We start from the raw sequence: 25,975 nt of genomic DNA on the forward strand, positions 1-25,975 counted from the left end.
ATTCGTGTTTTGTTAGGTTTAATAAATATTTATTTTAGGAACAACTTAATTGAAAAAAGTGTGAAGGAGAAACAGCGTTAACAATTATTTAAGGGGACTAAACACAATTAATGTAGCCATACATTTGAATACTGAACGATAAGTTTTCTAGGTTGGCATCAAACAAAGTAAATAATTACCAATACTTTTTTATTGGTTCATGTCTTGTCTATGCCAATGAATAATTGTGCGAGGTTTTAAGTTAATCCAAGAATGAATGTGGGAGAAATAATGTGTACACACTTTTTACTAGACAGACAGACAGAGTGAGTTGATACATGCTTTGTAAAAAAATGTAACCTCAAAATTAAAATTTCGAAATTATGCCCAGGGTCCACACTAATGTATAATGTAATCCCTGGTGACTTAGATATAAAACCGAACAACTGTCCAGAGCTGACTGTCTCTCTGTGTCAAAAGATCTACCATGCGTCTTGTATTAAGTTTTGTCTTGGTCTGGGCTATATGTAAGCATTTTATTTTTCTATCATGTCATTGTAGATATACATTTACATTCATTGTAGAAATATACATTATTCAGAGTAATATATCCCAAATGTACGTACAATAAAAAAAACAACAACCAAATAATAAGGTATTAATCTTTCATTAATTAAGGAAACATTTCTTGCAAAGATGATTTGTAATTTGCTTTTTTAGCGGCCCCCGTAAGGGGAAAAAGCCGCTATTAGGTTTGTGCAAAATGTCCGTCTGTCCGTCTGTCCGTCTGTCACACTCAGATCTTGAAAACTAGAAGAGATATGAAAAATATTATTTCATCATTAAATGCGGCTTGAAAAGTTTAGGTGCAACGGCTACTTTTGGTTTTCTAAAAGCAAACCGTTTAATTTATAAAATTAATTATGCAAGCGATTTTTTCATAAAAATACACCAATTCTAAAACAATTACGTAAATGTAAGGGAGGCAATGTTACAATATACTAACAAAGATGGACAATTTTTGTGTATTTTCAGTATCACTAAGTCAAATATATTTTAAAAATGTACAGGAAACGTTTACAACAAATATAAATAATAGTTAAAGATGTTTTTTCTGGTCAACTAGCTGCTAAAATTAAAAGAAAATATTTTTGTTTGTTTATAAAGGCTAATAATGCATTTTGTATGTAAATATCACGCACATTTTTTTTAATGGACTTTTTATGCAGCGATTTTCGTGCAGTAGCGTAACGTCGCTACATGACCAGGTGCTAAACCAATTCCTTAAACTTTAAAAAAAAATCAGATTTTATTTATTTTTTGTTTAGTGCCCCCATCCGAATAAAAGAAGATTATTTTTGTGCGTTTTGTCTGTTGGTCGGTCTGTCCGTCACGATTAGATTAAAAAAACTAGAACTCTAAAAGCTATTGAAAATCTGATTTACACTTTAATGTTCCTCCCGTAACATCTCAATAGTTTTAAGTATCTAAAAATTGATTGTTCCCGATTTTTTTGTGCAAAACTAATCAACCCCAACAAATGTTTGTTTGCTCTTCTAATTTATATTACATTTAATTTCCATGCTTAAACGTTGCAAAAACACATTATCAATAATATGTTGTTCCGTTTTTTATGTAAATAGCATATTAATGCTAAATCAAAATCTCTATACTGACTTATATTTCATTAATTGTAAAAATATTCCGGATATTGTTTTATAAAACATGAATTATGCCTAATGATTGTTTGAAATCGTATAATTTACTAATATTACACTTATATTTTTTGACAATGCGTCACTATAATTTGGTTATCAATATCAAATTGTTCCTTATTTTCATCTTTAAACAAATTTTAAAAATATCGACAATAAGTTGTTCAGGGCTTTAAAAAAAAGTAATTTACTAGAATTGATTACTGAAAATTACTTTTTAGACATTAAATTTTTTTGCTAAAACATAACATAGAAGTTTTGTAATCGATAAAGAAAGTTCCGGATTTTGTTACTTAAAAATCGTCGCCAGAAATTTCCGAATTTATTTAAAAATCTACTAACGCCAACTAATTGTTTGAACTCCCTCTTCTAATTCATAAACAAATAATCTTCTCATTTACGAAATAATGTTTTTACGGATTTTTATGAAAAATATTTTAACTCACTACTCTCTTACAGTACATTTAACTTTCTACCTAAAACATTAAAAAATCTAATTATCGTTAATATTATGTTCCGATTTTTAAGGAAAACAGAATCCAAACACCAAAGTAAGGTATGAAAATCTCTCCACATGGCTGTAGTACATCTAATTTTTATACGAGACCATCCAAAAAATTTAATTAACGGTATTTCATTTATCTGAAATTCTCTTTTTCTTTTACTATTTATACAAACATCCGAAACAATCTATTATATAAACTTTTCAATTGTGTTCATACCTAAAAATTATTGCGATGTTTTGAAACGTTGAATAAAGGTTAATCAATTTTTAATAACTTTTAGTTTGTTTTTTTTTATATCAAGATAACGGACAGACCGACTGACAGACTAAACGCAAAAACAATGTGGCTTTGATCCTTTTTAAATAAATTCTATTAGAACTCAGTGCACCAATGTCTATGAAGCCTCGTTAAATATCTCGTGTAAATAAAGACATTTTTTTATGGTACCGGTACTAGCCTATTGTGAGGTAATGGAATTTTTTTTCTTTGACGTCATATGAATGGACTCTTTAAATGTAATGTTAAAAGAACGCACTCGGTGCACCAATGTCTATGAACACTCGAAAAATTGCTTGTATTAATAAAAACATATTTTAGTCCAACTAAGCCGTGTGACGTAGTGTTTTTTTTTTCCTTTGACGTCATATGGAATGAATTCTTTAAAAGAAATGGTAAAAGAACGCACTCGGTGCACCAATGTCTATGAACACTCGATAAATGGCTCGTAATGATGAAGGTGATTTTTATTCTAGCTAGGCCGTGTGACGTAGTGTTTTTTTTTTCCTTTGACGTCAGATGGAATGAATTCTTTAAATGAAATGCTTAAAGAACGCACTCGGTGCACTAAAGTCAATGAACACTCGATAAATGGCTCGTATCGATGAAGGCGATTTTTAGTCTAGCTAGGCCGTGTGACGTAGTGGTTTTTTTTTCCTCTGACGTTATTTGGAATTAATTCTTCAAATGAAATGAAAAAAGAACTCGGTATAGTAATGTTTATTAAGCCTCGTTATGTGACTCGCGTTTAAAAAAGGAATGATATCTTGATTTAAATCTAATCTAGATTTTTTAAACTAGATCTAGATTTTTATTACAGTATATCTAGATCTGGATTTATATTTTAATTAAAATTATTTTAGAGTCTATATCTAGAATTTCTAGATCTAGTTTAGACTAAAATAGACTAGATTAAGATGTAGAATTTCAATTTCTAAACTTAAAGTGTAAAAAAAAAGTGTAGATTTTCATTTCCAAACGTTTTGATCAATATTGTAATGTTTTAATATACTAAAACTAATCTACTATTTTTTATTTAAATTAAATTTAAACTTACGGCGAATGAATCTTTGAAACATTATTACTTTTGACCATCAAAATTAAATCACCTCTTGAATATTATTTGCGAATATGCAGATCCGACAGGGATCCGACTTCGACGGCGGCCGCCTCTGAGTTTGTGTAACACAAACTCTCTTTGTAATCTTGTTTTTCTTACACTGAAGTTGTATTTTTTATCCTCGATCCCCCCTGGCGGGGGGTTTAATTTCAAAACACCTTTGGCTACGCTCATATATTTTAGCGTGAGTAATTTGCTTTTATTTATATTGAAGAGGTACATTTTAGCTTCAAGCTCCACTGGAGGGGAGTTTAAACTCAAAACCCCTTTGACTACACTCATAACATTTTGAGTGTATAATTTGCTTTGTTTTTATTATTAAAGAGGTATTTTTTACCTTCAAATCCCGCTGAAGTGGGGTTTAAACTCAAATCTGAGTCAAAACCCATTTAGCTACGCTCATAACATTTTGAGTGCGTAATTAGCTTCTTTTTTTTTTATTGAAGAGGGGGTTTATCGTAAATTTTAGAGGGGGTTTTAAAATCCTTAACTGTGCTCTTGGAATTAGGGGATTTTCGTTTGCATTTTTTTTTTGTTTTGTTTTATAGAAGAGGGGGAGTTAACTACAAAAACCCCAGGTAGAGGGTTTAAAACTCAAAACCCCTGGTAGGGGGTTTTAAATTCAAAACCCCTGGAAGGGTTTTTTTAAACTCGAACCCCTCTGGTAGGGGTTTTAAACTCGAACCCCCCTGGTAGGGGTTTTTAAACTCGAACCCCCCTGGTAGGGGGTTTTAAACTCAAAACCCCTTTGGTTGTGCTGGGGCAAGTGATGGTTTAGTATTAAAAACTCACCTAAAATAAACAAAATCAAAGCAAAAAATCAGTCATTAAAATCCGACTCCCTCCCGAAGGGGGAGGATTTCATTTTGGGGGAGTGGGGGGGTTTGAACTCCAAACCCCCTCCCCCCCTGGCTACGCCCATGATATATATATATATATATATATATATATATATATATATATATATATAGAGAGAGAGAGAGAGAGAGAGAGAGAGAGAGAGAGAGAGAGAGGGAGTATTGGGCAGAACTTAACTAAAAAGCTAGAAACTAGTTAACTTTTTTAGTTACTAACTCATAGTTGATACACACATCCCTGTTTTCTGGTGATGTGATATCAATAACTTTGATTATCAAAAAAATGATGCAGTTAACAACTATTTAGCCAGTCTGCATTTGAAGAGGCTAAATAAGATGCTGGTAGAAGTTATGGGAGTCAATATTTGTAACTGAAAGTAGCAGTATTATTTAATGTTAAACATTATTTGCCAAAAAGTTTGTATGCAATATTATGAAAGGGATTGTTCCGAAAAATTTTTGTGAGCCTTTTGGAGGTGTTTAATTTCTGTTTCTAGTGGACTCTGATTAGTTTGGTCAATATTTAGTGGTTTTCATCAATTTATTTCGGCAAACAATAATTTAAGTACACCCTTTTTATAGTCTAAAGACCAGGGCCGGCCTTAGGCCACTGCAACCTATGCGGCCGCAGTGGGCCCCGCACGTTCATAGGCCCCGCGCTAACTCTAGTTGTAAATTATTAAATTAAACCATTTCAACATAACAGGGTTTCCGCTGCCTCCTGATTTTCCCTGAGCTCCTGAAAATCTCCTGAAATTATTAAATATCCTGAAAACTCATAAAAATGTCCTGAAATACAAAATTGTCATTTTGGAGTGTCATTCAGTATGGAAAACGTCAATCCTACTCGCGATTTAAAAAAAACCCGGCAATGTCAGCTTTCCTTTAATAAAAAGGCAATTTTTAATCAAAACAAGAAGTTCCAATACTTAATTGACTTTAATAGTCAATGGCATATAAATACAGATCTAAATCTATCTCGATCTCTTTAAACAAAATCAAAAGCGATATTTTGCTAGTCGATAGTAAATCTAAAAGGCAGTTTTGAATGTTTATAGGCTTTTTGTTGGAAAACTATCCTCTGTAGATGGCTCGTCAAGTTAATTTGACCTTGATTTTGTTCTTAGTAGCCTAAAATATGAATAAAATGTAAAGACGTATTTATTTTCAAACAAAAGAATCTTAATGTTCACTTGTTATCCTTATCCCTATCCAGACTAGGCCCCGCGGAATCCGTTTCGCATAGGGCCCCGCAATCTGTAAGACCGGCCCTGCTAAAGACTTATTATTAAGATTTAAGTCTAAATCGACAGCTATGCCCATCTAAAAATATAACCAACTCTAGAAAAAAAATTAATCTACACCCTACCTGACCATAAAGTAAATAAACTCCGTGTCCAACCGATTGTAACAACCTGGTCAGCTAGACACATACACATGTAGGCCTAGTGTACTGTACATTTGTAGACTACACTGCAAGTTTTCATTATGCGTTATGCAATAGTGTTAGCTTTATGTGAAATTGTCAGACGAATTAAGAAAATAGCACACTGGCTATTCGTAGATCTTTCTTTACACGGAAATAGTTACACACCCTCCCTGCCAAGAAAGTAAATAGACGGTGTGTCCGACTGATTTTAACAACCTGACCAGATACCATTCACGCGTAGGTCTATAAAGTGCAGGCCTATTGAGTGTGCAGTTCGTAATTACAAGACCACCCTGTTTTTTCCCCTTGCGGGTTAAACGGTAATATGCAATAGTGTTAGTTGTATTTTTATTGGTCAGACAAGAAAATAGCACATCGGCATGGTTAGTTTGAAATTTGAAATTTATATTTATATTATTTAATGAGATTTTAAGCTTTACCGGTACAAGTAAGATTTTCCGTTCTATAATAAGTTGTTTTAATTAAAATAAAAGAGTACCATTCTTTTCTAAAAGTTTAAATTCAAGGCCAAAATACAAGCACACATATTTATTTAGACATCTTTTTTATTTTATTTTATTGTGCACTAACGTTTATATAAAAAAACATATTTCTTAATACTGATTTTATTATGGATAAATATTTCTACAATGTTAAAAGAATAAGATCAAACAGTAGGAATACAGTCGGGTGATTATATCTATATAGGTCTAGTTCAACCTCACCTCCCCCCACCCCCCACCCCCAAAAAAGTTATAATAAGTTTAATTAATTTTCTTTAGTTTAGTTTACCTACATTTTGAAATTCATGATAAACTTATAGTTTAACTACTTTATTTTAGTTGAAACCTACTTTTAGTTTAACTTTTAAAAGTTAGTTTAGTTCCAATCACTTTATATTTTGTTATAACTCTGCCATGCGCACCGCCATCTAAGCTAGAAGGTGCGCACTGTGATATAGTGAAGAAGTTGCATGGTCAGGACTGTGGCTGCACCAACAGCAGTGACGAAGACGCAGGGGACAGATCAAGACAAACTTGGGGGTCTGCGTCCAAGACTGTTACTATGGACCTTAAAGACCTCTGTTTATCTGTCAGTGCCTTTTATGAGAACTTAAACCATGAAAGCCTCAAGACCGTTTCTGATTCCTTGTCTTGAATGTCGTCGTGTGAAAATGTGAATACGGGCCCCAACAATGGCCAAGACAGAAACATGAGTGTGACATTGACAGGGACATTTGAGAGAACTCGATGCTTAACAACTGCATTCAAGCGATTGACATGAACTGTACATGCGGGGCCCAGCGGGGACAGTGCCCATGCCAAGAAACCCAGCTACAAGATCTGAACTTAACAGAAATTTGTACATCTGCCCACATCAGTGAGAGTGACTTGAACGGTGGTGAATTAATTCCATTGAAACCTGATGTAGTGATGGATGAACATTACAAGGATGCTTCATGGGCGTACCTTACAGATGAGGCTAAGAAAGACTATATGCTTAAAACCATGGCTACCAGTGGGCCTTTAACTGTGTCACGAGACGTTCATGAAAAAGGTCCGCTGACTCAGCGTTTTAGAACAACAATCCTGGAATCTAAAATGATCACCACAACCTCTATTTGTGTTAAGTGGCTGGCAACCCCGACCTCCACTAACTCTCCCTGTTTAAGTTGGCTGGCATCAGCGACTATCGTCATGAGGTCGAAGCAGCGACCATGATATCGTCTCAAGCGTAGACTGGCCAACTGGAAGTAGAGAAAGCGTCGGCTGCGGAAAACTGTGCAGATGACCGTCTGTAGTTCCCACCGATCGGCCTCCACCTCAATTGTCAACTCCACTGCACTGTTTCTTTTCGGGACGAAAAGTTCTAAGAAGGGGGGCAATGTTATAACTCTGCCTTGCGCACAGACATCTAAGCTAGAAGGTGCACACTATGATAGACGACTAAGAAAGATGTCAACATCAGGAAGAAAAGAACGATTTCCGCCCTAGTGAGAGAGCTGATGTAAAGATGTTTTGATCAAGACATCTTGCTCTACATGTATTTGTGATATCCTGTGATTAATAAACATCATGTCCTCGTTGAGTTGGCTCCCTTTAGTTATTACAGTACACACACACACACACACGCAAGCACGCACGCACGCACGCACGCATACACACACATACACACACACACACACACACATATATATATATATATATATATATATATATATATATATATATATATATATATATATATATATATATATATATATATATATATATATATATATATATATTCATTGGCCTTCTTCTGTCGTACGTAGAACGACTATGGATCATCTCAGAGCACACTTCCTCATGTGGCTGTGGAGCCCTATTTGGAAGAGACACTTCCGTCCACAGATAGCGCAGGTTAGGGTGGCTTTTGTTTCGGTATTACACTGTATAAGAACAAAGGTGACAGAAGCGACTGCAAAAATTACAGGGGAATCTCCCTCCTAAGTTTTGTAGGCAAAGTCTTTGCTCGAGTGATACTTCCCAGGCTACAAAAACTCGCTGATCGGGTTTATCCAGAATCACAATGCGGCTTTCGCTTAGGGAGATCCGCGATTGACATGATCTTCTCCATCCGCCAACTCCAGGAAAAGTGCAGAGAACAAAATATGCCTTTGTTTATTGCGTTTATTGACCTGACAAAGGCCTTCGATCTTGTTAGCAGAGATGGCCTCTTTAAAATTTTACAGATAATAGGCTGTCCACCCAAGCTTCCACCAAAATATGATGGGTACAGTGCAATTCAACGGTGCCAGCTCTGAAAGTTTCATTATATATATATATATATATATATATATATATATATATATATATATATATATATATATATATGTATATATGTGTGTGTGTGTGTGTGTGTGTGTGTGTGTATACCAGCAGTCCCGTTGGCAATACAAATGAACAAGGGAATGTTAGTTAATGTGATTGGCTAAGTTTGACACGTGTTAATATTGACACTCTTTTCAGACATTTAGTCAATCTAACTGAAAAACTTAAAACATCATTTAGGCTATGTGAAAGTACTCTGCACAAAAACAACGCAAGATAATGAAAATTCGAAAATCGGCACGTAAAAATGGAATTCTTTGATCGAATAGTCAGTGGCGTTACTAGGGTCGGTGCCCCTTTCACACACACACACTATAATTTGTTCTCCAAACATTTATATTTATTACTTGAAAGTTCTTTTGTATTTTCGCTTGAGCAACTTAACATTTTTTGATTGTTAAAAAAAAGTTTTGAGTGTTGGTTCTTTTGTTTAAATTTTGTTATTTATGAGAGTTTCTCACTAGCCATAACATATTGAAAGATTAGATTATTAGAACTTGAAAAAGACTTAACCTCAACTGTGCATGTTTTCTTTATTATTCTTCAAAGACAAGTGTTTCACACAGTGCAAATTTTATTACAAACCCACCAAGACCTAAATACAAACTTACATTCACTGCCCCCATAGCTTGGCGGCCTTGCAGAGAGTTTAGAACTTTAAGTTTGTAATGGTCCTGATCCTCGCTAATGTCATCCTAGTATTTTGCTAGGCATCTTCTAGCGGATTTGTGTTTACTATGGAGAAATGTGTCCACGTGACCAAAAGAAGGCATTAGATCCAATGATAATGTTGAAATGTCTTTAAAAAATAAACCTTTGAACCAATCGTGTTGCTAACTTGTGAAGCTTAAATTAATTATTCAATTTCTTAAACATGTCTTACTTTTAAAATAAGAAATACAAAATTCTAAAACGCAAATACGATATATTTTGTAGTCCTTCCCACCCCCAACCACTAGATGATCTAAAAGAGTGCTATAGACTTCCTCTGTGGGTCCGGAAAGGTTTTGAAAACATAGCCTTAAATTGAAAGAATAACATTTTTTTAAAAACATTCCGTTTTTTTTCTTTGCAAATTTACACAATGAATAATCGTTATGGTTATTTCGTTGGTTGTTGAATGACGGAGCTCTTCCTTTTTATATAAGCTTTGCTTTTTTTATTACAGATTTTTTATAGTTTTCTTTTTTTTTTTAAGATATAGTGTTTTGTTCATACTTTTAAGTTTTGTTTATATAGGAGAAAAGTTTTTTTATAGAGAGTCAGGAGTGGAAAGCAGATTGGCCTCCTGCCAGCAAGGGATTAAGGAGGATCGCTAGAATTTCCACCATCGGGGTACGGGCCCCCCTGTGAGAAAAGTTTATACCCATGACAAGCTTCAGAAATTCTTTCTCCTAGCGTCTTACATTTAAAATATCAGTCACCAGTTCAAAACTTACGTATAATGTAAACGAAGTTGACAAATTAACAATATGTAACGAGAATCTCATTTAAGTATTTCTCGTGATTTTGCCCTCGCAAAGATACCAATAACATTATCAAAGTTAATTGTATCGACCAGCTAGTTCTTTATGCTAAGAAATACCAAGTCAGAAAAGCAGTCTTGTCCCAGTAAATCTCTCAAATAACTTGGAAATCATTTAAGTGGATATTTATAAAAAGTGTCGATACCCATTTTGACGACCCTTACAGTTACGCAGAGCAGCCGGGCTCCCTATTGTCTAGCTCAATTTATAAACGTACATAAGCTTGTTGGATTGTCATCTAGCTACAGGCATTTATTTTTTTAAGTCTTCTACAGCAAAAGTACTTTTTTTCAGTTAGGTGTCACCCCCGAAACTATTGACGCTACTTTGTATAGTAGATGTCGACCATGATAAATTTTATCAATTACATTATTTGAATAGTAACGGTTTTAAGGTGTAGGTATAGAAATCAATATTGGCTGACAGTTTCGTGTTCATCAAATTCATATATTATAAATGGTAACTATTCATCAAAAGTATAAGAAACTCGTCACGTAGTGGTGGGTTCAAGGAGGATTGATAGATTCTTTGGACCAAAATAAAAATTGTGGAGGGGAGATATTAGTAATTTACACAATTAAATACATATTTACGAAACTTATTATTTAATACTAGTCGACCGGCATACGCCGCTATTTCGCAGGGCTACTGCAACCTATGTGACCGATTTACAAGGAGCTCCTGGAAATCTCCCGAAATCGCAAAATATACGAAAAAGTCCTTAAAATATACACAATATATACGATATGCACAAAAATTTTCATTTTGGGGTGTCATTCAATATAGAAAACGCCAATCTTACGCGAGGCATTATGCATCAGCAAGAATTGTGTAATTTGATGAAAGAAGCTCCTCGCCTCTCAAACTAATAAAGAATTACTTAATGTCAATTATTCTCGTAGATAGATTGAAACATTTGGTAATTCTTGCTATTGGGCATGATCTATGTAAGAAATAGATTTTTTTTTTGTTATACTGAATGAGCCAATCTGTACTTAGTAAAGAATGAATAAAATGCATAGACGAATTATTTTCTAATACACACTCTTAAATTTTATTTATTAGCTTCCCTACCCAAACTTAGCCCCGCGATATCTGTTTCGTCTAAAGCCCCACAATGGTTAAGTCCGGCCCTGCTATTTAGTGTTTGTAAAAGGTTTTACATGTTTTGGATATTCCTTTAGTGTTGACGATAGTTTACTTCCTAGTCCAAACCTCCCGCAGGACGAAGGGGGTGGGAGCGGGCAGGGTTTGACAGTCCAGCGCGCAGCAATCCTTAGCAACCTGTGCATACGTGTTCTGACCCCCACCCCGCCTCTTGTTTTTTCGACTATCCGTAGAAATAAGAGAGTAATCTTTCCTTTACTTCTTGCTTGACCAAACTGTTGAGGGAAGTAGTGTTATATATATATATAGATAGATAACATCATACCTTAGACATATATTATTGCTGTTTTTGCTCTGGTAAATATGTTAGTATATAAGTATATATGGTTATGCAGTGCTATTTATAACTTTGATTTTGATATTTTGATTGCAGCCTATGCCGAACCTTTGGCAAGAAAGAAGAAATCGACAACACTAATAAGAATGTAATTTTTAATTTTATTATATTATTGTTTTTATCCAGAAAATATGCACATTGAATTGTCCACAAAATACTTAGTGAAACAAAAGAACCTAAGTTCAATCAAAGGCAGCCTTAGCAGTTTGAGGGTCCCTGGGCGAGTGTCATGCCAGGGTCACAATAAAATGTTTACATGTAAAAAATTATTCTCTTTATCGCGGGGTTGCCCCACTAAACTGTATGTATATGTATCTGTTTTAGGGCTAGCTGATAACGCAGCTTTCATAATCCTTCTCTTGACTAAGGACCTTTCATTTATTTTGCTCTCGGCAAGGTTTGTACCAGCACCACAGTCTGTCTCCAAACTGTCCTTTCTTGGTCTATCTACTCCCACATACTTCTGTTAATGCCTATAGTTCTCATGTCTTGCAGACATCTCTATAGGTTATTCATGGGCTGCTCTTGATTCCCTGCACATATTCAGCAAATAGGATGAATTTGGAGATTCTTCTATTAAGTGACATGTCCAAGCCAGCTTAGTCTTTTCTATGTCAAAAGAGCATAGATGAGTGTATATTGGCCAGTTTCAAAACGTTCTGGTTGGCGCCATCACTCTAGGCACGGAGGTGCACATTGTGTAAGTGAAAGCTATTTAATCTATGCTTTTGACACATGTATGTTAACCTACTCTCTCTGCCATTAGGATTGCTTACAAAATAGGCTTTAAATAACAGGATTTTGGTTTACGTAGTCAATTTAGATTTTTCCAAGACGCGCTTCGAGAGTAATGCCATTACTGCAGAAGCCTTTCCTTTTTTATCTGTCAGTTTAGTGTCTAATTAGGGGAATTTCTACACCACCGTAAGTGTGTGATGTCCAATATGTATCATGGTTTCAACATCTTGTGCCAGGATTTAGGTCTTGGGAGGCTTGTTGCTAGGCTAAATTTATGACAAGCAGCTGCCAAATCATTTACTAGTTTTTATAGTCCATCATGTAAATGAGCTTTGAGTGCCGCATCGTCGGCGAACAGCAGTTCCCTAGTCAAGATCCGCCTTCTCCTTCTTTTAGCTAAACGACGTGCCATGCTAAACAGAAAGTAATTAAACACAATATATAATGTGTAACATGTACAGACATTGTATTATAGCAATACCTATCAAATTTCTTTATTTCTTCCACTTTGACATGTAAATTTTAAACATTAGTTCAGAAAAGATAATTATTACGTTCTTAATCGAGCTTCCAGAAAGAGGCTATAAGATGGAAACGAGAAGAGCGTGAACCTTGGGCTATTAAGTCGACAGTTCGGAGCGCATACCATCCGACTAGGCAGCTAATCATAGTCTAATTACACGTTTAAGTGTGTAATTCCTAAACACATTTCACTGTCTTAAATTAATACACCTTACAGTGTCTTAAGTCCATATTTAATTCACGAAGTGCCTTATTGAACGCATCGTATGATAACACTACATATCATTATTTTTTTCAGCCCTGAGAATAAGATAGATTACTTTTGTTGTGGACAACGACCACTAGCCACAGGCAACGGAGTCCTAGAGGTAGCACAGATAACCGACGATGTACAAGAAGCTATTCCTCACTCTCACCCATCTCTTGTGAGTTCTAGGCAGTTCTAGCGTTAGTATAAATTGAAAAAAAAAAAGGGGGGGGGAGAATCTGAAATTGTTTAAGGTTAAAAATGAAAGGGGTTAAATAATTGAGCAAGGAAAACAAGAATAATTAGAGTACTGAAGTGATGGCATTAAAGAAAGATGGACTTGTTTTATAACGATACTAGACGACCGGCGGCGTAGCATGCGCCGATTTTTTGCAGGGCCGGCCTTAGGCCACTCCAACCTATGCGACCGCAGTGGACACCGCACTTTCATAGGACACGCGCTAATTCTAGGCGTATAAATTATTAAATTAAACCATTTTATAACTTATAAAAGAATTCCCTCGTTCTCTTCATTTACCAGGAGCTCCTCAAAATCTCCTGAAATTGCAAAATATACGAAAAAGTCCTGGAAATCTCTGAAAATCTTTTGAAAACTCAGAAAAAAATTTCGGGAAATATATAGATAAAAAGTCGTCATTTTGGGGTGTCATTCAAAATGGAAAACGCAAATTTTACGCGCAGCATTATGCCATAATTGTGTAATTTGGTGAAAGAAGCTTCTGGCGCATCAAGCTAAAGAAGAATTACTAGAGGTCAACAATTTTCAAAGATTTATTGAAACAATTAAAATTTCTTTCTTTCGAGCGTGATCTATGTAGAAGACAGAATTATTATGATATACTGTATGACTTTGCTATACGCAAGTTTCGTAAAGTAATTCTATTCATAGTATTAATGAATAAAATACATAGACGAATTTATTTTCTAATACAAACTCTTAAATTTCACTTATTACCCGCTTCCCTACCCAAACTTGGACCCGCGAAATCCGTTTCGCATAGGGCCCAATAATGGTTAAGTCCAGCCCTGTTATTTAGTGACGGTAAAATACATATAATTGTTTACTTGTTCTCTTTCCATGACTTCTTGGTCACAACGGTTAAGTCCGGCGCTGCTATTTAGTGTTTGTAAAATTTTTGTTTGTAAAATATTTTACATGTTTCGGGTGTTCCTTTAGAGTTGATGAAAGTTTACTTCCTAGTCCCAGCCTCCCGCAGGACGAAGAGAGCCAACTTGCGAAATTCGAGAGCAACAGTTTTGTCGATGACATTTTTCCAGAAATATGCAACTGATAAAAATAAATAGTTACCTAATGCAAGAATTTCGTCTACATTGAGAGACCTGTTGACTCCACGAAATATATGTGAAGCGGTGACCATGGTTAGGAAAGGAAAGACAATACGAAGGAGCAAAATCAAAACAAAGCTACAGAAAAATAATCAACTATTTTAATGACACCAGATATTGAAGTGTGTAATAAAATACACACATACATGAAGTCAAGTGTATAGCATGTATAAAGAGAAAGATTTCTTGTTCTCCTCCCACACACCTCTTTGTTTTCTGAGCCGTGCTCTCTGTCGCCTCGATAGATACTACAGTTTAGGTAACTTGTTTCCCCTTCTCTTTATTTCGTAAGGTAGAAATTAAAAAAAATTATTTGATCTTTCTTGGTCACTAAAAACTCTAAACTCAAACTCACAACGGTCCAGCCCTGCTATTTTGTGACGGGTGAATACTACTTGTTCTCCCCCCTCTTGTTTTTTTTTTCGTGGCGTAACTCTATTCACAGAAATAAAAGAGTGATCTTTCCTTCACTTATTTTTCTCGTCCAAACTGTTGAGCCATGAAGATTATTATATATAGAGATAGAGATTGAAAGTGTTTATGTCTGTTGTTCTTTCACCTTGTAACGTCATATGTTGAGAGAAACTTTTTAATAAAAGAATCCAACTTTTAAATTAACCCGTTAAAGATGATAGATTTTAGTGCAGACATCTAATTTTTCATTGTTTGTAAAGAATTTATTGTTACAGATCTAGTTACAATAATCATAGACATCTTCTTTGTTTAACACAAACACGCTTTAAACAAGCAGAAATGCAGTAAAGTTTTTCATATTTCAAGTTTTAACGAAATCAGCACATTGGAGTACAAAACATGCATTTGACTTTAAAATGAAGTCAATTATCTCTTCATTGCTTCAGTTACACCATGGCACCAACTCATCACTTCTGCGGTGGTAATGTAAAGCGCTTGGCTTCCGAACCGAGGTTCCGGGTTTGAATCCTGGTGAAGACCGGGATGTATTAATTATGCGATCTTTGGGCGCCTCTGAGTCCTCAGCTCTAATGGGTACCGGACATTAGTTGGGGTAAAGTAAATGGGGTTGGTCGTTGTGATGGTCACATGACATCCTGGTTAGCCATTGGTCACAGAAACAGATGATCCTATAGAACGCAAGCTCTGAAAAGGGAAACTTTTGTGCATGAAATGATGTTATCTATTTTAACCTCTTCAGTGCAGTATTCGATTTCAAGATAACCCACATGAGCACCTCTGCAGCGGTGCTTTGATAAAGAATTTGGCGGGAGAATACTACATCATCACAGCTTTCGCCTGTGTTGTATATGGGTAAATCTTTTTATTAATTTAATTAATAAATATGTGTCATTTTTTAATTTCATTTTTTTTGCTTATGAATAGATTATGTATCATCTCTTATTAGTTCTTTAAAATATTCAGAGTATCACTAGTGTGGTTATTATTTTTGTCAATTAAATTTGAATTTTACTTACATTAATATAAAAAATAAAATATCGTCAACAATAGGTTAGTCATGGAAATATACTAATGAAAGTATGGAACACCAGCTTTGAGATTTTATGATCGGAGTGCCGTCAAGCATTTTGTTTTGCGCATCGTACCTTTTTGAGAAATCAATGAGGATGCCAAAGAAGAAATATACTCGGCGAGCCATTCGGATTGATCTGCATTGAGCATTAAACTTCCCCACACTATATTTTATTAGATCTGTAAAAACTTCATTCATTTTCTTACTAACTGATATGATAGATAAAATTGTCTGAATAAGGGATCGTCACAAAAAAGTTTTTTTTTAAGGCCACTTCGTAACAATAGATGTTTCCAGTACTTCATCATTTGGGTATTTTACACAAAATCTGGAAACTTTTTATGTACATTGCATCATTATCATCTGTCCCGCGTAAAAAAATCCCCAACTTTTTGCGGTCAGCAGTTGTTCGTAACAAGGTATCAAGATATTCTTTTGCTTTGTCCTGCCAGTTTTCTTCGGACAACCCTTTTTTCGTGCTTACTCAATTGTAGATCTAGATCTTTATCTTGAATGATGTTTTTTTTTCTAGATCTTATATATATATTCTATATATTATAGTATAGATGTTAGATTTAGTAGAGTATATCAATAAATAAAGTCTGTATCTCTATAACCTTTAAAACTTTGGCAATGATTGATTTGAATTGATCAGGACTTCTTGTGTCTTTAATCTACTTGTAGATCTTGGAATTGGACTGAGTCTCGCATGTTAAAGCTCTAGAATGTCTCAAAAGTCTGAAGCTGATAAGAGAGGCCCAATGAGGCTAGGGTCTAGTACTCTTCTCTGATCTAAATATATCTACTTACTAAGCTAGTCTAGTTAAATCTTGACAACTAGTCTTCTAGTTTTAGATCTAGATTCAGTTTAGATTTAGACTCCACAATATAAAAATATTTTATAGCAAAATATCAAATCTACTGAGAATTCTAGACATGACAACCACAAATCTTATTATTTAGATATTAGTATAGAATCTAGACTAGTTATAGTTATATAATATAAAAATAATAGATATCAGATATAATCTAATATGCCATGCCTAGACCCCATAATTTAAAAACAGATACACAATATATAATTTAAAATATTTAATTTTATCATCTATGGTAGACTATAGCCATGCCTAGACCCTATTCATTACACATACAAGTTCATGAGATTTTAAATAATATGGCGTCAAGTTAGATTTGTCCCCTGAAGTTCAGGGTGATAATATAATACTCATAGACCTGGTCAGTTATTTGTTATGATGCTTTGTTATATATATATATATATATATATATATATATATATATATATATATATATATATTTGATTTGATTTGATTTGTTGATTTGAGGCACATCGGCACAATTTAGGCCATGTCGTGCCTGCAGTCCCTTAAGGACTACTCTCTCTCTAAACAACAAGGGCCAGATTCTATACAGTCATATAATTAAAATTAAGGTCTATTCACAGTTAAAATAGTAAAGGTAGTAAAAATTTAAATATTTGGTAAAAATCTAATGTAAATAGTGCATGTTCACAAATTCAGAAATCAGATCTTCGTAGATAGCCCCACTTCCCGAATAAAGCCCAGTACCTTCCCAGGGTCGACATTATTAAATAGTGTTTTTAGATTAGTGGCTCTAAAATGTTTCGCCCTGACATCCTGGTATCTGGGGCAATCAACGAGGATATGTTCCACGGTGAGGCGAGAGTCACAGTACTCGCAAAGTGGGGGCTCCTCTCTCTTCAGTACAAAAGAGTGCGTGATGTAGGTGTGGCCAATCCTAAGTCTGGACATGGTTGTGCTACCACGCCTTGTCAGACCCTTAGATGTGGGCCGCCACCTGACATCCGCCACAATCTGCCTGAGTTTACTGTGAGTCTCAGCCTCCCATCGGTTCTGCCACTCTCGATAGGTGGCAGAGGCAATACTTTGTCTCAGGTCCGAGTAGGGAATTTGGGTTCCTGACACCGCATGATTTAGGGCTCTCTTTGCTTCTCTGTCTGCGGCTTCGTTTCCCTCAATGCCAACATGGGAGGGGACCCAGATGAAGGTGACATCCCTACGGTCGGCTGTTATTAGGTCCAACAGCTTCAGGCTCTTATGTACCAATGGGATGTCAGTCTTCATCCGCCCCAAAGCTTGCAATGCAGATTTGGAGTCGGAGCAGATTATAAATTTACTCCTTTCTGATGCTTTTACGGCCATAAGTGCAAGCAATATTGCGTGCAATTCGGCCGTAAAGATGGAGCAGCCATCGGGGAGTCTACGGGAGATTGTTTTGTTCCGAAAGGAGCAGGCACACGCGACCTTTCCCTCCATTTTGGATCCGTCTGTGTAGATGGTGCCACAATCTCCGTAGCTCTCCTGCAGTTCCCTAAAGTGGACTTGTAGTATGCTTGGGTCTGTATTTTCTTTTTTGAAATTAAGGAGGGATAAATTTAATTTAGGTTTATTCATTAGCCAAGGAGGATTCTGAGGGGTTTCTATTTTAGAGATTTGGTCAATGGGTGGGGTTAAATTTTGGATGGGTTCTCTCATTCGAAGGCCCAACGGCTGTATGACGTTAGGCCTTCGATTGTATAATTCTACCTCTGTGGGGTTAAATATGGAGTCAAAAGCAGGGTTTGTGGGGTTGGATTTTAGCTTGACTATATACTGCATTGCAAGCTTTTTCATTCTTATATCCATGGGGAGTTCTCCAGCCTCCACATGGAGACTTGGGATAGGTGATGTACGGAACGCGCCGAGACAGAGACGCAGGGCAGCATTTTGTATTGGTTCCAGTATTTTTAGGTACGACTTCCTTGCTGCTCCATATATTATGGATCCGTAGTCTAGCTTGGATCGAATTAGACTCCGATAGAGCAGCAGCAAGGTATCTCTGTCAGCTCCCCAGTCCGTATGGCTGAGTACTCTTAGTATGTTTAATGACTTTTGGCATTTCTTCTTAAGTTCCTTAATGTGGGGGAGAAAATTAAATTTGGAATCTAAGGTGAGGCCTAAAAATTTTGTAGTTTTCACGACAGGGATCTTCTTTTTGTGTATAAATAGTTCAGGGTCTGGGTGGAGCCCCCTTAGATTACAAAAATGCATACTAACTGTTTTGGAGTCAGAGAATTTGAAACCATTATAGTTTGCCCAACCCTGAATTTTGTTTAAACATAACTGTAATTTCCTTTCTAAGGTGTTCATGTTTTTCCCATAAGTAAGAATGACAAAGTCATCAACATACAAAGAGCACTCTATGCCAGGGGACAGCGCATTTATGATGCTATTTATTTTAATGTTGAACAGGGTGACTGACAGAATGCTGCCCTGGGGTACACCCATTTCCTGGTCATGAGTGTCAGAAGCGGAGTTGCCCACTCGGACCTGAAATTTTCGATCTTTCAGGAATTCCTCCACAAAACGGGGGAGGTGTCCCTTAAGCCCCATAAGCGCCAGGTCACGTAGAATGCCATGTTTCCAGGTTGTGTCATAGGCCTTTTCTATATCGAAGAATACAGCTACTAGATGTTCTCTTCTGAGTAATGCATTTCTAATATAAGCTTCCAGCCTTACCAGGTGGTCAGTTGTTGTCCGCCCCTGCCGGAATCCGCACTGGTAGTTTGAGATCACTTTATTCCTTTCCAGGTACCAGACCAGCCTACTGTTAATCATTCTTTCCATGGTTTTGCAGATGCAGCTTGTTAGTGCTATTGGTCGATAGTTAGCTGGGTCAGAGCCGTCTCTTCCCGGTTTAGGTATCGGTATAACTGTGGCTTTCCTCCAGCTGTTTGGGAAAGCGCCTGTTTGCCACACACAGTTATAGACCCCTAGTAGGACTGCCAATGAGGGTTCGGGAAGGTGCTTGAGGAACTGGTAATGGATTTCGTCTTCTCCAGGCGCTGTGTCATGTGACTTGTCCAGCGATTCCCTCAGTTCCTCAAGCGAGAACGGTTTGTTGTAGTCTTCATTGTTCTCTGACCTGAAATCAATGGGGTGTCTTTCCTCCCTGGTTTTGACTTTTTGGAACTCTGGCGTGTAGTGTGCAGTGGATGATTTTTCTGCTATTGAGGATGCAAGGCAGTCAGCTATTTCTCTGGGGGACGTGACAGTTCGTCCTTGGTTTTTCAAATGCCCTATTGCATTTGATTCTTTCCCTTTGATTCGCCTTACTGCCTTCCAAACCGCTCTAGCAGAAGTTTTGGCATCCAGACTGCCGACAAAACTTCTCCAGGAATTCCTTTTGGCTGACCGTATGGTTTGTCTAGCCTTTGCTCTAGCTATCCTGAATAGCTTTAGGTTTTCCTGGGAAGGATTCTTTATAAATGCAGCCAGTCGTTTTTTCCTATCACCAATAGCACTTTTGCAAGCTGTATCAAACCATGGTTTGCTAGGCCGTTTTGGATTTGCAGAGGTTAGGGGTACAACTTTCCTGGCTATACTTAGTAGCTTGCTAGCAAAGGTATCAGCTGGGTTCTGTTCATGGAGGATATTTTCTGTGATATCCTCAGAGCATCTTTTTTGGAATTGTTCCCAATCGGCCTTATTCAGTTTCCACCGCTGAGGTCGTCCCAATGAAGGGAGATTGTTAGTAATGATGATTGGGAAGTGATCACTTCCCCGTAGATCATTGCTAACTGACCATTTAAAATCGTCCAGAAGTCCGGGGACGCATACGGTGAGGTTAATGCATGTGAATGATCCAGTTCCTGGGTGCAAGTAGGTCGGTGATGCATCATTAAGTATGCATAAATCATGTTGGAGGAAGATATCCTCCAGCATACGACCTCTTGTGTCGGTATTGTTGGATCCCCACATGGTGTTATGGGCATTGAAATCCCCAAGGATTAAATAAGGCCGGGGGAGTTGTTTCAATAGGTCCTCCATGTCTGTTCGGTTTAATGGAGCGCCTGGTGGTAGATACAGGCTGCAGCAAGTGATAACCTTGTGAAGGGTTATCCTAGCCGCTACGGCCTGTAGTGTGGTCTGTAGTTCTACCCTCTCATGGGGGATGCTATCCTTCACAAGGATACAGACTCCACCTGATGCTCTCTCTGCATCCTCAACATTCTTGGTGTAAGCACGGTAGCTTCGGAAGCTGATGCAATCTTTTAGAAATGTTTCCTGTAAGCAGACAGCTACAGGAGTCTCAGAGTCCATCAGTAGCTGCATTTCCTCGTAATTGGCCTTGAGGCCTCTACAATTCCACTGTACAATTCTGGAATCCATGGCTTATTCTAGTTGACCTACTTGGAGCTATTTGGCCTTGGGAGGCCCCCGGAGGGGTTTCCCTTTATTCCAGTGACCTTGGTATTTTTATTCTTGGGTTTGGATGGAGAGGAGGACAACCCCCTTTTGGGGGAAGTCTTTCTCTCTGGAGAGGGGAGATCCCTCTGGTTAGAGCGGAGGTTATTTCCTTCTCTCTCACCTCGGGCATCCTCTCCGCTTTGATTTCTCCCCTTAGGGAGTTGGTCAACCTCTAACTCAGTAGAGGTTGGGGTGTCTGGCTGGGTTCTCTGAGGAGAACCTGTGTCAGACATGATGTCTCCGGGTTCTCCCGGAGTATTGGTTTTGACATGCTGCTCAGTCTCCATGCTCTCATCAGCGAGCACAGAGAACCTGTTCTTTAGCATGACAACAGGGCTTTCTTGTTTCTTCAGAGGTGTGTTCTTTGGCGGTGTTTTCTTCTGAGTTGGGGGAGGAGGAGGGGGTGGTGGGGTCAATGTGTCCGTCTGTGTGGCTATGGATCTTCCTTTCTTAGCAACAGCCTGGGCGTAGGTCTTTGTCAAGCCGAATTGGCCCTTGGGTAGGGCCAGTACAGCCGATTTCGCCTGGCTAAAGGTACATCCGTTTCTTGCCTTGTACTCCTGCACGGCAACCTCCTGTTTCCACACAGGGCAGTCCTTGGAGTAGGCTGAGTGGCCAGCTTGACAGTTTGGGCATTTGAACTGGGCTGTGCAGCCCTTGTCCTCATGACCCTCTTCAGCACATCTGGCACACACAGTGTTCCTCTTACAGACTGCCGCGCCGTGTCCATAACCCTGGCACTTAAAGCACCTCATGGGGTTAGGTATGTAGGGCCTCACTGGAACTCGTAGGTATCCTGCCTTCACATACTCTGGCGGTGTCCTAGTTCCGAATGTGAGGATACTAGTGGCGGTTTTGACCTCCTCACCCTCCCTGCGCCTGGTAATGCGCCGGGCATGGGTGACTCCTTCAATGCCCTCCACTATTTCCTTCTCGGAACATTCCAGTAGGTCCCTAGAGCTGATTACACCTCTGCTGGTGTTCAGACTCTTGTGTGGCATGACTTCCACTTGGAGATCACAGAGTCTTCTGCATCTTAAAAGCCCATCAGAGTGTGTCTTGCTGTCTACTTCTACAAGGAGTTCCATTGTTTTGTGTAGCTTAGACACACTCTTGGGCTCTCCCACTACTGACTTGAGTCCCTTATAGATAATAAAAGGGCTCAACTTGGTCAGGCTTTTCCCCTCCTCTGTGCATCTAACCACCAGAAATGATGGCCAGGTGGCACAGCTTTTTGGGACCTCCTCTTTTTTATCGTCAATTCGTCGTTTCTTGCCCAGACATAGGTCTGGGGCAAGTAGTTTTGTGTGTGTTTTTTTGTCCATATATATTTTGGTTAATTCGGCACCTGTGCTCCCCACCCGCCATCGAGTCCAACAAGGGGACGGGCCATTCGGATGTCCAGAATGAGCCCGCCAGGGCTACACAGGTGCTATACTCAGTCAGCTGCTACATCGGACATGTGTCCGATACAGCAGCTCCCTGATTGACCCTCCAGCCACCGCCCTCCAGCATAGGTCGACGACCTATGCTGGTAGCTCGGCATGACCAGCCGGTTGACCCAGAGCGGGCCATCTGGGTCTCAGGTCTAGGTGAACTTGGAGCCAAAGTATTGTGTTGTTGTGGTTCTCAGATAGCCACCACTCAAACACCAGGATCTCTTTATCCCCCCTTACCCGTCGCAGTCCACGGCAAACGGACTGGTCTAGGACGTAGTGAGAGTTTAAAGTTAAGGAGACAGTGTGATGATCAATGAAGGCAGACTTAGGAAAAGAGGAGGCAGACACAATGATAGAAAAGAAGTAGGGCACTTTTTTGAGCTCCAAATGTGCTAAAGAAAGAGGAGCGCAGTTTAACGTCATGTCTCGGGACGATATATATATATATATATATATATATATATATATATATATATATATATTGTTACGTATCTCTCCTACTATCCAGGCTCTCTTCAAACTGCACCACACGACACAACGAACTTAAAGAACCTCACAACTCAGGGCTCCAAAGTATCAGTCAATTTAATTTCAAATACATTACTAATACTGTACAGTTGGCAATAACATCACACTAACTGTCCAAAACCTAGCCTTGCTCCGCCTGACTTCACACACCGTCTGTCTCTAACTTCGCCTCGTACTGGTCACATTGCGAGGTCACGTGAAGTTTAGTCTTTCTGACACACTCGCTCTTATATAGTGTTTCTACTGGCCTTCTAGAATCGGATGGAACGTTCTTGACCACTCAGAATGATCACAATCGCCGTGACTTGCATGCGTAATATTTACACACAGGTCGTTGCCGAACTGGCGTGTACTGTCACTGGTCACAGTTGACCGCTCGTCCTGCGCTGGACTGTGGCGATTTGAGTAGGCTAAAAACACACAGCACTACCCCCATCTGTGTCACCACCAGGTTTACAACAATATATATATATATATATATATATATATATATATATAGTGTTGTGTGTGTGTATTACATGTGTCAATATCCGACTTTATAAATGATGTTTTGTTGCATTTTGTGCCTGCAGTAAGGCACTAAGCATCATCAATGAGCATTTTAAACTCTTCTTTAAAAGCTGCTGGAGATTGACATGTTTTGTATAAATGAATACCTTTTAGTGGTTAATGTGGTGACCACAGAAATAAATGCAAACTTTTTTTACCACATTTTGTGTGCTCTAACCATTGGTATTTTTTCCTGGCAACACTTCTGATCTAGTCTGTGATAAATTATTTTTAAAAAAATGCTTGTAATGTATCAGTTATTAACAAGTAGAAACATGGCAACTAGTTCTGATGACATACCTTCAATAAAGTCTAGTATGGAATCGGCGCCTATAGGCGCCGTTTATCACGTTGTTCGTTAGAAAGGTTTTTATCCAACAACCAGGCCTGGCCATTGGGCCAGACCGGGCCTCGTCGCATACACAGCGCACTGTCCCCGTGACCTACTCACCCTATAAGTGGACGAGAACAGCGCGCGGGGAGCTTGTCTCATACTCCTACACTGTGAACCGTCACTGCTCCATGTCAGAGTCGCCACTACAGCAATCCGGTTCTGATGACGACACCCTTTGTGGAACGGCGTGGCGGACTTTTTGAAATGTGGTGCAGATTTCTTGTTCCATCCCCACCCCGAGTGAGATAAAAAAAAAAAAGTTCACCCAGGGAGACCTGCTAGAAGGCCTGGTTCGCTACTCGTACTTCGCCTATCTAGTTCCAATACTAGACGTTTCCACCGGAGGCGCCACGCTGAGGCGACGGGTAGCTGGGAATCCTCCGGGATGACATACCAGATTGGCCCAAGGATCATACTTATACTACATCTACTCTCTGGGCAGACATTGAGAATATTGGCATCCATTCTGTATTTGGTGTAAGTACTACTATACAATTTTAGTTAAAGATGTCTTATGAAATGTGTGATTTTCATGGTCAAGCTAAGGTATACTAAGCCAAATATTTGGAATGGAATTTAACATTTTTCTTCAGTATTTTAAAACTCTCTTTAAGCAAATTCCCTATTTATGGATGCCTAATATATCTTGGCTGTCGTGCAGGCTAAATGATACCGTTTCTTTACAATAAACTACTACTAAAAATTGGTTGGTTGCACCTCTTCAAGGTAAGTTACTGCAAGTATATTTTTCTTCATGCGCTTTTCTTCAAAGTTGAAGAAACCTACTTGTATTTGAAAACTAACTTTTCCACAAAAAATTAAATCATAATATATGTGATAGTGCTTCAAGATTAGTGTAACGTAAATCAAATTAACTTGATATCTGCCTTCACCTATAGTAATAATTCATTAATAATGCCCAGAGCCATGCCGGTTTCTACACATTAACTCAGTAGCTCATTTTAGGTACAGATTTTTTTTAGAATTGCAAAATTATATAATTATATTTAATGACATATACATTAAACCTCTGATATTTAAAAAAAATAATTTTGCATCCCTATTTTCTTTTCCTAGATAACTTGCTGTTATAAGAAAAAATGAGATTCTTGGATTCCTGCATAGCACTACAAGAAAAACCCTATCATGTTGTGAAATCAGTTTTGGACCAATTTTATTAAGTTATATTATACTCTGTACAGATTTATGCATACTCTTAAATTCAGCCAACAGGTTTGAATTTAGTATTTCTTTAAAACTATTATTTTGAGCCCAATTAAAACAAGAAGGAGTTGCTGTGGCTGAGTGGTAAAGTGCTTGGCTTCGGAACCAAGAGGACCTGAGTTTTCAATTTCGGAATCTTTAAGGCGCCTCTGAGACCAACCAGCTCTAATGGGAAGACATTAGGTTGGGAAAGGAAAAGTAAAGGTGGTTGATCATTGTCCTGGCCTTATCACACACTTGCTAACTGTTGGGCACAAAAACAGATGACATGTATATTATTTGCCCCAAAGATTGCAACGTCTGGAAGTGAAACGTTACTTTTTTAATTTATAAAATATGGTAAAGACGTTTAAAATTATGTGGGGGAAGTGCATTCTTTTTCAAAC

At 37.8% G+C, this 25,975-nt stretch overlaps 1 protein-coding gene across 1 annotated transcript in view; it reads left to right on the forward strand.

Annotated features, from left to right (window-relative positions):
• The first annotated feature begins 427 nt into the window (after positions 1 to 427).
• The window catches only part of LOC106074019 (trypsin-2-like), a 46,372-nt gene continuing 20,824 nt past the window's right edge, over positions 428 to 25,975 (forward strand). The window contains exons 1-4 of the mRNA XM_056024277.1: positions 428 to 506; positions 11,822 to 11,873; positions 13,344 to 13,470; positions 15,835 to 15,947. Of these exons, the coding sequence (XP_055880252.1) occupies positions 467 to 506; positions 11,822 to 11,873; positions 13,344 to 13,470; positions 15,835 to 15,947 (332 nt within the window). The 5' untranslated portion in view covers positions 428 to 466. The remainder of the gene's footprint in view (positions 507 to 11,821; positions 11,874 to 13,343; positions 13,471 to 15,834; positions 15,948 to 25,975) is intronic.

This window comes from Biomphalaria glabrata, chromosome 3 (assembly GCF_947242115.1).
Source record: "Biomphalaria glabrata chromosome 3, xgBioGlab47.1, whole genome shotgun sequence".
Classification (NCBI taxonomy): Eukaryota; Metazoa; Mollusca; class Gastropoda; family Planorbidae; genus Biomphalaria; species Biomphalaria glabrata.